Source organism: Pristis pectinata, chromosome 16, assembly GCF_009764475.1.
Source record: "Pristis pectinata isolate sPriPec2 chromosome 16, sPriPec2.1.pri, whole genome shotgun sequence".
Taxonomy (NCBI): Eukaryota; Metazoa; Chordata; class Chondrichthyes; order Rhinopristiformes; family Pristidae; genus Pristis; species Pristis pectinata.
Window position 1 is genome coordinate 24,248,261 of NC_067420.1, and position 15,765 is coordinate 24,264,025.

The 15,765-nt window shown below is 37.1% G+C and overlaps 1 protein-coding gene across 4 annotated transcripts in view; it reads left to right on the forward strand.

The window, feature by feature from the left end:
- Nucleotides 1–15,765, forward strand: part of znf512b (zinc finger protein 512B) — an 86,160-nt gene that overhangs the window by 62,036 nt on the left and 8,359 nt on the right. For all 4 annotated transcript variants that reach the window (XM_052031233.1, XM_052031234.1, XM_052031235.1 and 1 more), the window contains exons 8-15: nt 99–223; nt 5,570–5,662; nt 6,238–6,336; nt 6,673–6,840; nt 8,147–8,341; nt 9,664–9,765; nt 12,261–12,323; nt 14,844–14,942. In XM_052031233.1, coding sequence (XP_051887193.1) covers nt 99–223; nt 5,570–5,662; nt 6,238–6,336; nt 6,673–6,840; nt 8,147–8,341; nt 9,664–9,765; nt 12,261–12,323; nt 14,844–14,942 — 944 coding nt within the window. The remainder of the gene's footprint in view (nt 1–98; nt 224–5,569; nt 5,663–6,237; nt 6,337–6,672; nt 6,841–8,146; nt 8,342–9,663; nt 9,766–12,260; nt 12,324–14,843; nt 14,943–15,765) is intronic.

Sequence of the window (15,765 nt, forward strand, 5' to 3'; positions counted from 1 at the left end):
TAATGTAGAAGCAATGCTGTATAATATTGAACACTAGATATTATGGAAACAGATTGTTCACGTTGCTTTTAATGTTATGCTCACACTGCTGACAATAGGAAGTCAGGAAGAAAAGTGGCATCAGGAAATTACAGAGAAAGGAGAGGTTATCTGTCCTAACTGCATGACTGTGCACCGAAAGACTGTCGCAGGTTTGAAGAAGCACCTGGAAATATGCAAAGAGGTATGTAAGACTTAATTCTTCTAATGATTAAAAAAAATCAGTACATTCAATTTCCAGTTTTTAAGCTGAGGTAAGTTATTTGAGATGTACTGATCCTAAGATGTATACTACATTCCTGGGTGAGACATAGCCATTCCCATGGTGCAGGTCTGCAAATTCTTCTGGCTCAGAAAAAAAGCATGCATTTATGAAGGAATTGCATCTGCCTTGAACTAAGCCAGGAGAAAAGAGGTAAATCAAACATGGAAGTGGTCGAGCTCCCAGCCTCCAAATGTTCTTGTTCTGAATTTTGATTTGGAATGGAACAATTACAAAATATCTTTTCCCAATTGTGCAACTAAGGAATGAGCAAGCTTATTTTGCAGTTTCTGCAGTGAAATCTTGCTTTCTATCCTTCACTCATAGAACATAGGACATTCTTCTCACAGCTACCATTGGGCAGCAGGTACAACCCTCAAGTCCCACACCACCAGGTTCAAGAACAGCTACTTCCCTTCAACCATTCGGTTCATGAACCAACCTGCACAATCCTAATCACTACCTCAGTAAAGCAATACTATGACCACTTTGCACTACAATGGACTTTGTTTTTTTTTGTTCTAATTGTGTTCTTTCTTGTAAAATTTGTGTATAACTTGTGTTTAATTTGTTTTTTCTGTGAATGTTGTGTATCTGATGCTATGTTCCTGTGATGCTGCTGCAAGTAAGTTTTTCATTGCACCTGTGCGTACATGTGCTTGTGCCTCTGACAATAAACTTGACTTTGACCAAAACTAAGAGCCACCCAGGAACAGGCCTTTTGGCCCAGCATGTCTGCACTGGCCAGTCTAACTTACTACATCTGCCTGCACATGGTCCATATCTCTCTATTCACTGACTGTTCATGTGTCTATTTAAATGTTGCTGTCATATCTGCTTCTACCACCTCCCCTAGCAGTGCGTTCCAGACACCTACCACTCTCTGTGTAAAAATAATAATAGTAATATAATTTGCCTAACATATCTCCTTTTAACTGTCCCCTTAAACCAATGCCCTCTAGTATTTGACATTTCCACCCTGGGAAAAACATTGACTATCTACGCCTCTCATAATTTTATATACTTCTATCAGGTTGCCCCTCAGCCTCTGATGCTCCAAAGAAAACAATCCAATAGTTTCCTCGTGTAAGTAATACACTCCAATCCAGGCAACAACCAGGTGAACTTCTTCACCCTCTCCAATGTCTCCACATCTTTCCTGTGATGTGGCAACTAGAACTGCATGCAATATTACAAATGTGGCCTAACCAATGATTTTCTTTCAGTTGCAACATGTACCTTTAATGTTGAGATCAAATTATGGATGTTCACATACATTTCTTTATAATGAAGATAGACAATAGAATGGAAGTGAGAGGGAGATAATGAATAATTCTCCAAGAAGCTAGAGGCACTTTTCCAGCAGACACTGTTCCCTTGTAAAGCTCTGCATTTGCAGAGTGATGTTCTTGAAAGAGGCAAAGAAGAAATGGTCTTTTTGCAATCTGACCTATTAAATATCCTCTCAAGCACAAGAAAATAACAGGCTTATCTCACATTGGTGGAATCCATATCATAAGATAACTTACTGTGCTTATATTTGGTTATAAGTACTTCCTTCAATTTCTATCCCACCCACAGTCTTTGTCCCACTTTGCAACCATTCCCAGTGCTGTGCTGAGGAGCTACCTGAAGCTAATGATGTCTATGACATTTGACAATACTGTAATTAGAAGAACATCTTTGGACTGAAATGGCCCTTGTCTTTGCTACTGAGTCCATGGAGAACTCTTAGTGTTCCGTGATGCCAAAGAATATGTACAATACAATATTCTGACACCAGAGTGAGCAGTCATTTAAGGAAGTGACTTAACTCAAAAAGTTATGTGAACCATTATCTTGAGAGCAGATAACATCATGAAGGCATTTTCTACCCATGATATGCTAGGCTGTAGGTTTGGGGCTTTGCAAAATATTCAACTTCTGAAAGGCAGCATTTCGGACGATGCAGCACACTGTCAGCATAACACCAGTGTCCGCTGAGATTACGTGTTGATGTTCTGAATTCATGCCCATCATCTAGGAGGAGGTCTGAATTAATGCAATCACTAGGTGCTTCAGAACATGAAATGGGGTTCTTAATGTCTGAATATCCAATTTAATTCTCGCCAAACAATCCTCCCAAGCATAAAGATCATTGTCAACTGCATTCCCAGTCTGGAAATCTGGAAGCCTTCCTGTCAGAAATTTAAGTGGTTCGCACTGTTGCCAGTTGTTCCACTAGAGTTACATTGTATGGTGAATGTCCGTACTTCAAATGGCATTGGAAAATATCATAGTTAATGCCACCTGTCCCAGGTCCTCTGTGTCTCCATACAAGTGCGATGCTCATATGCAGCATCCTTTAGAAAGTGAGATCCCAGAGATGGGAGTCATCAAGCGCAGGAGCTGGGAATGAGTTGTATCATGCCTCTGCTCCCATTTTCCAATCCCAATTTCACCTGTAACACCGCTTATGTAAGGAATGCCATGCATTAATTGTAAATAGTGGTTTGGTTTGCAAATTTGGAGGATATTGGTTCTGTCTCCTTAATGTGTGTTGTTTGTTTATTTGATCTGACTGCCATGTTTAATATGCAGGTCACCTCCCTCCCTGTTCATTCTGTCATTTCCTAGCGGCTGTTTTCAGATCCTGCACTGGGTCGCTATCTCTCTGGTTGTTTATCATGTTCCTCCACAAACCTGATTTTTAAGACAAATAATGAAGGTCCCTCAACCTTGTGGGAAGTGGAGTTTCCATTTTGTCTCTCCTCTTCCATCAGGTAGAAGATACAGGAGCCTGAGCGCACGTACTACCAGACTTAAGGACAGTTTCTATCCCACTGTGATAAGACTATTGGTTCCCTTATATGATGAGATGGACTCTCACCTCACGATCTACCTTGTTGTGACCTTGCACCTTATTGCTCTGCAGTTTCTCTGTAGCTGTGACACTACTCTGTACCATTATTGTTTTTACCTGTACTACCTCAATGTAACTGCACTGTGTAATGAATTGACCTGTACGATCGGTATGCAAGACAAGTTTTTCGCTGTACCTCGGTACAAGTGACAATAATAAACCAAATCAAATTTCAGTACTACAGCGATGTGCTAGGAAAATGGAGCAGGATATTATGAAGTTAGTGAGCAGTCCATGGAGTAATCTGGGGATGAATTAACCCAAGACAAATTCCAGGGTTTCATTCAATCAACTTGATGGATTGGTATTCCCATTTACTGGGATAAATCATGACCTGCAATTCAATATTTTCATTTTACATTGGTTCCTGTTTGCTATTGATCACAGAAGATTTCTGTCTGCGCACCAGCTCCAAACGATTTTGGCGAGATTATCCAGAACAATGCAGGTCTGTGTTTCTGTACCAGGGTAAGAAAACTGGATTCATGACTGTTTCTCATGGCACAAAGGAACAAGCTCTTCCTTAGAGTGGGTCTAAGGATACAGATCTAAGAATAGAATTGCTTTAAATAAGTCATCACATCTCAGGAAATCTTGCAGACTTCAAAGGCTAGGAACTGTTTTTGAATTTTAGTCACTATTGTTAAATGGAAAAACATGGCTGTGTCTCACATTCAGCAAATGAATGAACCATTATCTCTGTGGTATTGTTGCTTAAAGAATCAACAATGATCAGAACTTTGGGAGAACTCCCTTCTATAATTATATAATAGTAATCAGTCAGCTAAGACTCCCTAGAAAATTCCAAATTCAGAAGGCAGCACTCCTAGTAAAGCAACACTCCTGCATTAAAACACATTGAGATTCTGAACTGAGGCTTGAAACCACAGTCTTTGATATTAAGATGAGAGTGATGCCAACAGCTGCTACTTGAAGCACAATCTGCTATTAATCATTGACAAATTGTCACTTGGGAGGAACAACTAATATAAGCAGTTACAGTTTTTTTTTGAGATTTTCTGTAAAGATATTGTTTTAGATTTTAAAAGCAAGGCCAAAGGATTATATATCATTCAAAACAAACATTCCAATTCCTTATTTAATTATATTTTTTTCTTAACTAGTCAGTCTTGAATATTATTTTCAATTGAATTTCTAAATTTAATAACACAAGATTTGCTTCAAAAATTGAGTCATTTAAGGCAATTTTTAAAGAATGTCATAAAGATGTTTACCAATTGAATATTTTCCCACACAACTTCCTGTTGATAAGTTGTTTATATCTCATCCATTCCTTACCACTTTAACTTCTTACTAAGATGTAGTGCCATAAGTCTCAGTCTCTGGTCCTATTTTCATGAGCTTCACTGAAGTGCCATGAAGGGTGGCATGGTAGTGTAGCAGTTAGCGTAATGCTATAACAGCGCCAGCAACCCGGGTTCAAATCCCCCCGCTCTCTGTAAGGAGATTGTACGTTCTCCCCGTGCGTCTGCGTGGGTTTCCTCCAGGTGCTTCAGTTTCCTCCCACATTCCAAAGACGTACAGGTTAGGAGCTGTGGGCATGCCATGTTGGTGCCGGAAGAGTGGCAACACTTGCGGGCTGCCCCCAGCACACTCTCAGTAATGCAAAAAGGCACATTTCACTGTTTGTTTCAATGTACATGTGACTAATAAATAAATATCTTCTTATCGTATCTCATAGTGAGTACGTGCAATAAGTGTTGTTTATTTCATCATGGAATCATTTCAGTCATTCCCGCTTATCACCTCACCTAATTGTCCATGTTTGTGATTTATAATTATAGCATGGAATCAGAGAATGTTACATCATGGAATCAATTCTTCTATCTGTTGTTTGCACAAAGCCCTTTCTCTGCATAAACTTCCATTATAAGCAGCATCTCCTGCTTGCTCCACCAATCCTTTAATGATTTCTCTTTTCAATTTACTATCTGATTTCCAGCTTTATCAAAGCAACCATCAGCACAAAGACCTTTTTCCTTATCTCCTCCTTTCATTTTTTCTGCGTCTAATTATCCATCTCAGGTTTTCATAACCTGACCCTCTGTGTGAACACTGAGCAAGAATGGGATCCAAAGAGGAAATATTCTCACCGTTGTAGTTTCGCTTAACCACCTTTTCCAGGGTGTATTTTTTTTGTTAAAATATGTTTGTGAAAGCTTATTGTGTAATAATGATAAGTTGTCAAATAACCTATTTGTTTTAAAATTTCTTATTTTAAGTTATTTATTTTATCTAGAACTTTATTTACAATAAAAGTTAATTCTTTGAGATGACTTGCTAAGAGTGTGATATTAGGTAGTGTTGTCAATTTGGAGAAGTTGACTGTATTCTATTGCTTGCAGCTACAGGATGCATTGAAATGCCAACATTGCAGCAAGCAGTTTAAATCTAAAGCTGGTTTGAAGTATCACATGATGGCAGAACACAACAATAAAGTAAGTATATAGCATCTATTTTATACTAATTAATGCTCCCATCCTAGGTTGACAGTTAGGGTTGATTTTGATAATGTTGGCTTTTTCCCAGGGTTGGAGAATCAAGAACTAGAGGGCATAGGTTTAAGGTGAGAGGGGAGAGATTTAATAGGAACCCAAGGGGCAGCTTTTTCACCCAGAGAGTGGTCAGTATATGGAATGAGCTGCCAGAGGAAGTGGTTGAGGCAGGTACATTAACAACATTTAAAAGGTACTCGGACAGGTACGTGGATAGGAAAGTTTTAGAGGGATACGGGCCAAACACAGGCAACTGGGACTAGCTTAGATGGGAATCTTGGTCAGCATGGACCAGTTGGGCTGAAGGGCCTGTTTGTGTGCTGTATGATTCAATGGCTCCCTTTGAGAAGTATTGCCTGCTAGAAGGGCATAATATGATACTTGGGCCCTGCATTATTTTGCAACATAAGCTTTCACTCTGCAAGGTTCCTTGTTGGACCATGCACTGGCTTTAACAAAAAACTCATGGTATTTCTGAACCTGTTATGCTGCAAGGTTTTTCATTGCATATCTTACAGCCTGTGATGAATGCAGAGAAATTACTGGATGAACAGCAGGAACGTGAAAGACTCCGAAGTGTTCTTAAACAAATGGGAAAACTGAAGTGCCCAAATGAGGTTAAGTTCATTCTAAATTATTAATAATGGAAGGTTAATGCTGAATTTACTTCTCAAAACGTTTTTGTTTGGATAATTATGAGGGTTAGTTTTAGTAATATGCATTCTTGCTTGCTGGAACCACATGGTAACCATCACAAAAACATGTTTACCAGTAGCAGAGGTATCATTTATATTGGTAACATTTAACACTTTTAAGTTGTAAAAATTATTATTTGGTAGTTTCTGGTTGGAAACACTTATGGAAAAGAGCTATGTCAGAGAGATCAGAAAAAAATTGGATATGACCACATCTCTTGATTTGGTAAATTGTATTTACAAATGTTGCCTTCCTAGGGTTGCACAACTACGTTTACCAGCCTAATGGGCTACCAGTACCATCTAAAAAGATGTGGGAAGGAGCCTGAAGATATCGAAAAAGCTGTTTTCATTTGTGAACATTGCGAAAAAGAATATAAATCAAAGGCTGGTCATGACCATCATGTAAAATCGGAACATACAGTGGTAAGATTTCAAGTAATTATTTCACGGATAATTTTAAACATGTCATTTCTATCATACTATTTTCAGGCAATGTTCAATGCACTCTATTTTTTGGACACAAATATTTCTTTAAATATACATGCCCCCTCCCCACCTCCCATCATATATACGTTTACACCTATTGCCCTTTGTAAAGTCAATGGTGATGATCTAGGTTGACATTAAAAGCTCATTGCATGAAGGAAGAAAGAGAACTTCCTTTGATACAGTGCACAAGATGTCTAATTAAGTATTTTCAAAGTGTTGAAATGTAGGGTAAAATGCTAGCCAATAAAATGCTAGCCAATATGTGCATGAGACGGAAGGGTGATGTAGAGGAGTGAAGTTAATGACTAGATTCTCTGTTTTAGAGATACTGGCTCAATGGAGTCTAATGAAGGCCCTGGGGAAACTTAACATGAATGGTGCCATGAAATCATTTACAAACGAGGCCTTGGTTTAACATCTCAACAAAAAAATGGCATCTCCAAAAGTGCAGCACTCCCTTAAGGTTAAGCTATGGCTTTAAATGGGACTTGAAATTCCAGCCTTTTACTTGGAAAGAAAGAGTGCTATCATTAAACAAAAGATGTTTCTGTGGAAAATATCAAGGAAATCTTACATTTAGCAGTGCAAAGTTTATACAGCTGAAACATTAATCTTACAATAGAATCTTAAAAATGCTTTTGCCACCTTGGCTCAATGTACCTTTTTCCCCAGTCAGATACTTTGTAGGTTCAGGGCCAACTACAGAAATTGAATGCATAATGCAGGTTAAAATGTCAGAATTGACCAGGATGTTGAATTTTACAATTTGTTACTGACATTTATTTTGACAAAGCATTTCTTTTCTTGTTAATTACTGTAATGATTGCTGCTAATATATAAAAGCATTCTCCAAAAAAGTCTAAACACACATGATTAAGGGATTATAATTCATAATAAACTTTATCTGTTAAATTAACAAGTACAATTTGCATGATTAGCTGTTTGATTGATTCCACTTCACAAAATGTACTTTATAAATACTTTCCTACCTTAATGCCTGATGGCAAGCATTAAGTGCATATAAAAAGAGAAATAAGTTTCATGCATGCAGTAATGTAATGCGTAGTTGGTTCTCATCTCAGAAAAGGATCACATCTGCAGAAACTATATTCTTTCTCCTTGGCAAGCATTAACGTTTATTGTTTTGTATCAGTTTATGGCTTGTAAAAGGAGAAAAAGGGACAGTTTGTGTTTTTAAAGTAATGACATTGATGATAGCTTTTCCAAAAATATTGTTCAGATAACTGAAGATTCTGATCAGAAATCGGTTGATGAAGAGTTAGAGAATTCATTTGAGAAAACACCAAGTGGCCGTATTCGCCGAAGATCTGCACAAGTGGCTGTTTTCCATCTCCAGGAAATTGCCGAAGATGAACTATCAAAACTTTGGACTAGAAGAAGAAATAAAGATGACTTAGTCCCAGATATCAAGAGAGTAAGAAAATATTTATTTCAATTAAAGTGACGTGAAGAACAAGAATGTCAATAAAAAGTCTTTGAAGTCTTTATTAAATCTACTTATTCTCAAGTTACCATGTGATATAGAGTTCAGAGTTTCGGATTACAGATTAAATCTTGTTATATCCTGCAGAAATCTTTAATTTTGAATGAAAGCTATCAGACCTTTAAAAATACCAAAAAAACAATTCTTACAGGGAGCATCTTTGTTTTAACTTTGCAGAACATTGTAAACTTGGCTTAATTAGTTTTAAACCCGACATAACCTGAAATGATTTACTTCATAAACAACAGCACACTTGGACTCTTACCTTTCACATCCTTTTCCATTTCAAAGTCAGTCATTTATCTCCCTGATCCTTCCTGATCTTTGACTGCTATTTCTAATGCACTCTCCTGAAATTCTTCCAGTTGAACTCGATATGCTCTCCAGTAACTGTGCTGGAGTTTTTATGGTCAAAGGGAAGGAACATAATTAGTATGTGTTAGGTGGGCCAAAAATTCCACTTCAGACACATATTCAAAGCTTGATAATCAAGTTAATTGGGAAATTCTGTACTAGTTGATTGAGTTGGGTTACCCAAGTTCTCTAGCTTGGCTGTTAACTCCTCATTGCCCTTGGAAGAAGATTGAATGTATTTAAAATATATATATTTTTTAAAGGATTTACATGTTCTGTACTTTATTAGCAGGACATTGCCCGTGGGGCTCACATAGATGTGGAGGTCAAGATGAACACTATTTCCCACACAAATTGTTGGGAAAAGCTCTGGAAAAAGCTGTTTGCCTTTGGTCCACCAGCTAAAGCCATAATTCCAGCTGGATTATTGTTGCAATTATTGCATTAGGTGGTGAATTTCTTGTAAAATGTCAGTACTATTAGCTTAATTCCAATTAAACCATGAGAGCAGGAACAAGGTCTTGAAATGTTAATGATCAGATAACATTAGCATCGTGTTCCTAGTGTTTGTTTTTAAATTATGTTTAAACTTAGTTTCTAAACTTTGTTTATTTTAAAAGAAGTCATTTTAAAACTCTACCCTGTCAAGTCCTGGAGTACTGGGTGTTTTGTTTTTCCTCTGTTGAAAAAAGTAATATCAAACATTTGAAGAAAAGGATTTGTGATCAGATGTGCCGAGTGGAGGAGCAAGTGATTGCAACAACTCGTATGATATTAACCTCAATGGACTTGTGCAGTTGTAATCACAAAGCATCACAATTTACTGCATAAGTAATAGGAGTGAATATTGTTTGACTGAGAAACCTGTTATATAAACTGCTCTAATCTCTTTGTTGCAGCTTAAGTATACTCGTCCTGGATTCCCAACATTCAACCCCACTCAACTGGAAAGTTGGAAAAATGAGGTCAAAGAAAATGGTCAGATCTGCTGCCCAAATAATGTAAGCATTACTGTTATATTGGATATTTCCATCTCTAGTGTTGTTTTGTATATCTTGTTAAGGTTTGCATTTCCCTCCTGACTCTCCCATGCCGTCTTCAGGTTCATCTAGCCTTTGACCCAATTCCCACCAAACTACTAACCACCCCACTTGCAAAGTCAACTCCTATGCTAGTTGATTATTCTCCTCAGCCACTCACTTTTGAAACTGCTGTGAATAACAGTTAAAATCATATTATGTACATCAATGACGTCAGCTCTACCTCACTACCATTTCTATTCACTCTTCCATGAATTTGATCACTCAGACACTTCTCTTGCATTTACTCTTGGATAAGCTGAAATTTCTCACAGCTAAATATTGGGAAGCCTCAAGTTATTGCCTTTGGTCCAAGTTACAAAGTTTTCAAATTCATCAGCAACTCCATCTTCCACCCTGGCTTTATTGGACTATATACTGTATATATCTGGCATTTTCTCAAACTGTAACTAAAATTCCAAAACCATATTTTTTTTCCTTATAAAGACCATCTTCTATCTTGGGAACATTTGTCTCCATTCCTGCTTCAGGCCTTCAGTCATTCATGCCTTTGGCACCCTGAGATCTCTGGATGTTCTCCATTTTGGCTTTCCATCTTTCATCCTCATCCTATCTCTATTTTATTCTTTGCCAAATCTTTCTGTCATTTCTTACTTTGCCGACTCACTAGTTTTGGCCATCTCCTTGTGTTTGAACACAAGAGAATATGACAAGGAGTAGTCCACCAGGTCCTTCAAGTCTGCCCCACTTTTCATGCATGATTGTGGCTGGTCTATACTGACCTCAACTCCTTGCTTCCTTGCGTTCCCTCTCTCTCTGTCCACATGGACATTGAAAGCATCACTTCTACAACTTACATAGCAGTTACCACAAAACAAGCCTCTGAAATTACCTGGAAGCACCATAGCAAAGGCTGATGATATGAGAAATCTGCAAAATTGGGCAAGTTCATGGCTTAGACAGCAAGGGAGGCCAATGTATTATTGTGGGGCCAGGAGGAACTCCCAGCACAGCGTAACCCACAAGCAACTTTCTTATATAAAAAAAGTGACCAAGGCCTCATGGCCCAGAACTGGGTTTGAAGTTGTGTGACCTATAGTTGCTGCAGTGGGTAAGTTGGCATGTTTGGATGAATAACATGATGTTTAAATAGGCCCCTGCTCCTCTGGGGCTGGTGCAATTCCCTTTTCTTATTTTACTCTAGTTAAAATGAATGTGACAGTGGGAACAAATTAGGATTTTAGTGGGATCACTTCACCTGCCAATTTAATTTCCATCCTACAATTTTCCCACCAGAGGTGAAAGTAGAGGTTAAAATTCTCACTAAAGTCTCTGCCTTAATGACCACCGTGTTCAACATTTCATTTTCTAATAATCTTCTGACTGAAAAATATTCTAATTTCATCTTTAATTCTTCTTTTGACAACCTTGAATCTATACTCATTAATATTTCACTAACTTTTTTTTATTTACCATTAAAGGTCTTGTATAGTTTTTAAAACCTCCATTAGCTCTCAATGCAAGGGAAACATCCCAATCTTTTTATGTTTTTCTTAACCAAGATGGGACATTTTCGTTTATCTCACAATAGTCATTCAGAGTGGGTGCAGTTGTTACTTTATCTGAACAATATCCTATTCTGCTAGTGTGTGTACAAATTTAACTTTGTCAAAAATTATCCATAACTATAATTATTGTCTTATCTCACAATCAAAAAAGATTGTAAGCAATACTTATGCTACGTTGGAAAGTATTTCAACAAACAACGGAGGTGACTGTATGAAAAGTACATATGAAGAATCAGCCTTCAAAGTGAAATTTTAGGCAACTCCCATCTTAAAATTTTATTGCAGCTCTACTTGTGCTATGCACAGTAAAGCCAAGGCCCTTGAGAAATGTATGCTTATTTTCCAGAATCTTGAATTGTTTAGGAATGTTTGAATAGTTCCATTGTTTATAATTCCTAACTAGAACAAATGATAGTCTAGTTAAGAGACTTGGCAACATAGTAGTTAAGTAGGCAACATGTATGGCAACATAGTAGTTAAGATGCTGGACTACTACTTTGAGGATTGGACTATTGGTCTGGATATATGAACTTAAATCAAACCATGGTAGCTGAGGAATTTAAATTAACTAAATGGTCATATCAAGAGGAGTGACCATGAATTACTGAATTACTATGAAGATCCAACAGTCTTGTTGATATCTTTCAGGGAAGGAAATTTACTTTCCTTGCCTGACCTCAGATCCACAGCAATGTTGTTGACAACTTTCAGTTCACTTCAGGAGCAATTAGGGCAATCACACCTGGTGTATGAGTGGTCTGCTGCCATTAACTGTTGAAATGCTGTTTTGTTCATTATTTGAACTAGCATTAGAACAGGTAACAGCAAAAGTATCTCTCACTCTGACATGAATGAAAAGGAATCTCACTTGCACATTCTTTGTTTCAGCATTGTGAAGCAATTTACTCAAGTTTTTCTGGACTAAAAGCTCATCTAGCAACGTGTACTAAGGTCAGTTGGACAGGTACTTAAACAGCTGATGTGCAATCAAATTGTCTGAACATGTTCACTTGGCTCCATTGCACACATTCCAATTAAGTAGCTGATTCTAATGTATGCAAAAATAACTAATCTACCCGAAGGGCTAAAGTACAGCCTAATTATAAATCTAACACACAGGAAACCAATTGGTTCTTAAGAATTAAGAACTAGAATTGTAGGTATGTGTAACATTCTTTCACTTAAATTGGAGGAAAATAAATAAGTTCATCGGAGCTTGGAAGATGTCACTGAAGACATTCATTCTATTTATGGAGCTAAATCTTCCGTTAGTTCTTCTGCAGAAAATTGACCTGAAAAGCATCAGCAAATTTCCAGAAAATCAAACTCAATTTTACATGTCCAGTATTTCTTTCCATTAATTTAGAATCCCAGTGTTAACCATTCAGAATGCCCTTTACAGATGAGCATTGATAATATTTTGTAAGATCTGTCAGTATTTTGTCATACATATGAATGTTTGTTTTCTAGTATCTGCAGGATAATCTGATGCTTGCAGAGATTCCAACTCGTGATGTAGTATTGTTCAATTTGCAGTTTTTTAATTAAGTGGGTAATCTTTCAATAAATTAGATACAAAACAGTGATTTTTAAAAAGAACATAAATGGTCTCTTAATGGAGACTCAGAAAACTGTACATGATGGAAATCTGAAATAAAGTTGAAAATGCTGAAATAGCTTCTGTGGAGACAAAAACAGAGTTAACATTTTAGATTGATGACCTTTCGTCTTTTTCATTTTTGTTTTGCATCTTTGCGCATTTTCCCTATTTCTTTGACATGGTGGACTCTAGCTGAGTATTGTAGATGGATGTCCTTAGATGCTTCTGTGGAGTCTACCAGTGTCACTATCTAAACATCCAGTAGGTGGCACGAAAGTTCAAACAAGTAGAATTTTTATCACTTCTGTTTGCTTATAAATAATGAGCATTATGTTCCATTTTGTAAGCAAGTTGTTTTTAATTGAAGCACTATTAAGTAACACCACAACAGTCCTACTGAGCAGATGTTGTGTAGTTCATGTGAAGTACCACATGTATGTTTATTCTGAAATTTCAGGGTTTCTGCAGTTTTTAGCCTTTAATGGAGTAGCTCTAAAAAGGCTTGTGAGGATATTTGTGTAGAGCTCACTCTCGGGAGAGAATTACAATTGGGAATAGACAATAAATATCATTTGGAACTGATACAACAGTAAATGCACCATTAGAAACAATTTTGCTGGTATCTTTCTCTGGGATTCTCTTGTTCTGATGCCGTAACTTCCACGAAGTGGATGAATGTGATGTCTGAAAATAATTATTTGTACTTTTTGCCAAGTACATTCCCAATATTCAAATGTTGAGGGGCCTTTCTGTGACGTAGGGTGTGCAGCAAATCAAGAAGCATACAGGCAATACGAGTTTATTAATAATTTTTATATGGGTTGGTATCTTTTAAGTACTCTGTCCATCACTACAGAATTTTAAAATGGCATATTTGACCCAAGAATTCTGTACCGGTATTTTTCTCCACAGGAGCCTTGATTTAATATTACCCTTCAGCTTTTGGTTCACACTTCCTAATTCCCCTCTATATTTCATTTCAAAGAAGTTTTAAAACAAACTCTATTGAAACAGAATCTATGCATTATTGAAACATAAACAGAGTTTGTTTTAAAATTGCACATTCAATTTAAACTCTCATGAAGATCTTTTTAAGATGTGACTCTTCCACTAGCCACATGAAGACATTGATAATGTTGTGGAATTCAACTCTCCCCAATACTTGTTGACAGATTTCTGAAGCCAACATTTGTGGCTTAGCACTGAAATCCATCTCGCTCAGTACTGCTGAGCTCAGGCTTCTCACTATTAGATTAGATTAGATATCTTAGTCACATGTACATTGAAACACACAGTGAAATGCATCTTTTGCGTAGAGTGTTCTGGGGGCAGCCCACAAGTGTTGCCACACTTCCGGCACCAACGTAGCATGCCCACAACTTCCTGCCCCATATGTCTTTGGAATGTGGGAGGAAACCGGAGCACCTGGAGGAAACCCACGCAGACATGGGGAGAACATACAAACTACTTACAGACAGCGGCTGGAATTGAACCCGGGTTGCTGGCGCTGTAATAGCGTTATGCTAACTGCTACACTACCGTGCCTGCCCCTTTTGCATCTTTGTCAAATATTTTGGGATGCTTACTGCATAAATACTATTCATATGAACAGCTTATTGTTGATACGATTTAAGAAATGTACCATAATTTTCCATGATCTTTTGTATTTGTATTACAGTAGAAGTAATTTTCTAACCCTGCTTCTAATAATGACCCTTGCCAACAAAAAGCTTATTGAAAACTTGAATGCACAAACTTTGCTACAATGCAAAGTTGAATGATTGACTTGTAAATGCAGACCTCAGGTGAAGCCTTGCGGTATTTCTTCAATTTTCATGTTCTGAGATTTAATAAGTGTTTTTATATGACAGGGTGAGCATCTAGTTGGAAAATACAGATGCTTGATTTGTCAGAAGGAGTTTAGCTCAGAAAGTGGAGTTAAGTACCACATCAACAACTCTCATTCTGAGGTAAGCTAACATCATTTCATAAAGAGTCTCATAACAAAAGAATTAGCAAGAATAGTTTCTTTCAATATTAATGTACCAATTGTCCCTACTTCTGTTTTATCTTTTTCAATACATTTAAATCTCTATCACAGGAAAATGGGTTTGAATTTAAGGACTACATTTATGACGGAGGATGAAAACTACTGGAAATTTGCTGTCAAACCACAACATATTTTGTTTTCTTGGTATACTATCAAACCACCCACTATGCATGAGATAAAAGGTTAAAATATGCTGCCCTTTAGTGCAAATTAACCAGATCAACCTAATTTTGTTTGATACAGCTTTTCTGAGAATTTGAAAGTACTTTAAAAGCTGTCTTAGAGTAGTGCATGCACAATACCTAAAGATAAATGTCAAAACTAACTATGACAAGGTGTATTTTATAATCCAATATAAGTAAAACTAACAGCATATCAGTTAATATGGCCATTATTGTAGGCCAGAAACTACACCATATTCATTTTCTACTTATGGTTAAGTAGTTTGAAAAGGGAATATTACTTCAATATTTCTCATGCATTAAAATTCAAATTGGCATAGTTTTTGAACTTGGTAGTTATAGTTTGCTTAACTCTGCATTTACAGGAAAATAGCTTGTGTTAAACTAAATTAAAATAGTTTAGTTTATTTACAATTATACCTTGAAACATGAGCACGTGACCCCTTAGTGCTGAGGTATTATCGAGAATCGTGCATTTATGAAGGGCTGCTAAACGGAAGGCAAATCCTGCCCTTCAATGGGAAGGGAAAATTGGGGAGAAAGTTGTCCTTAGGCAAATCT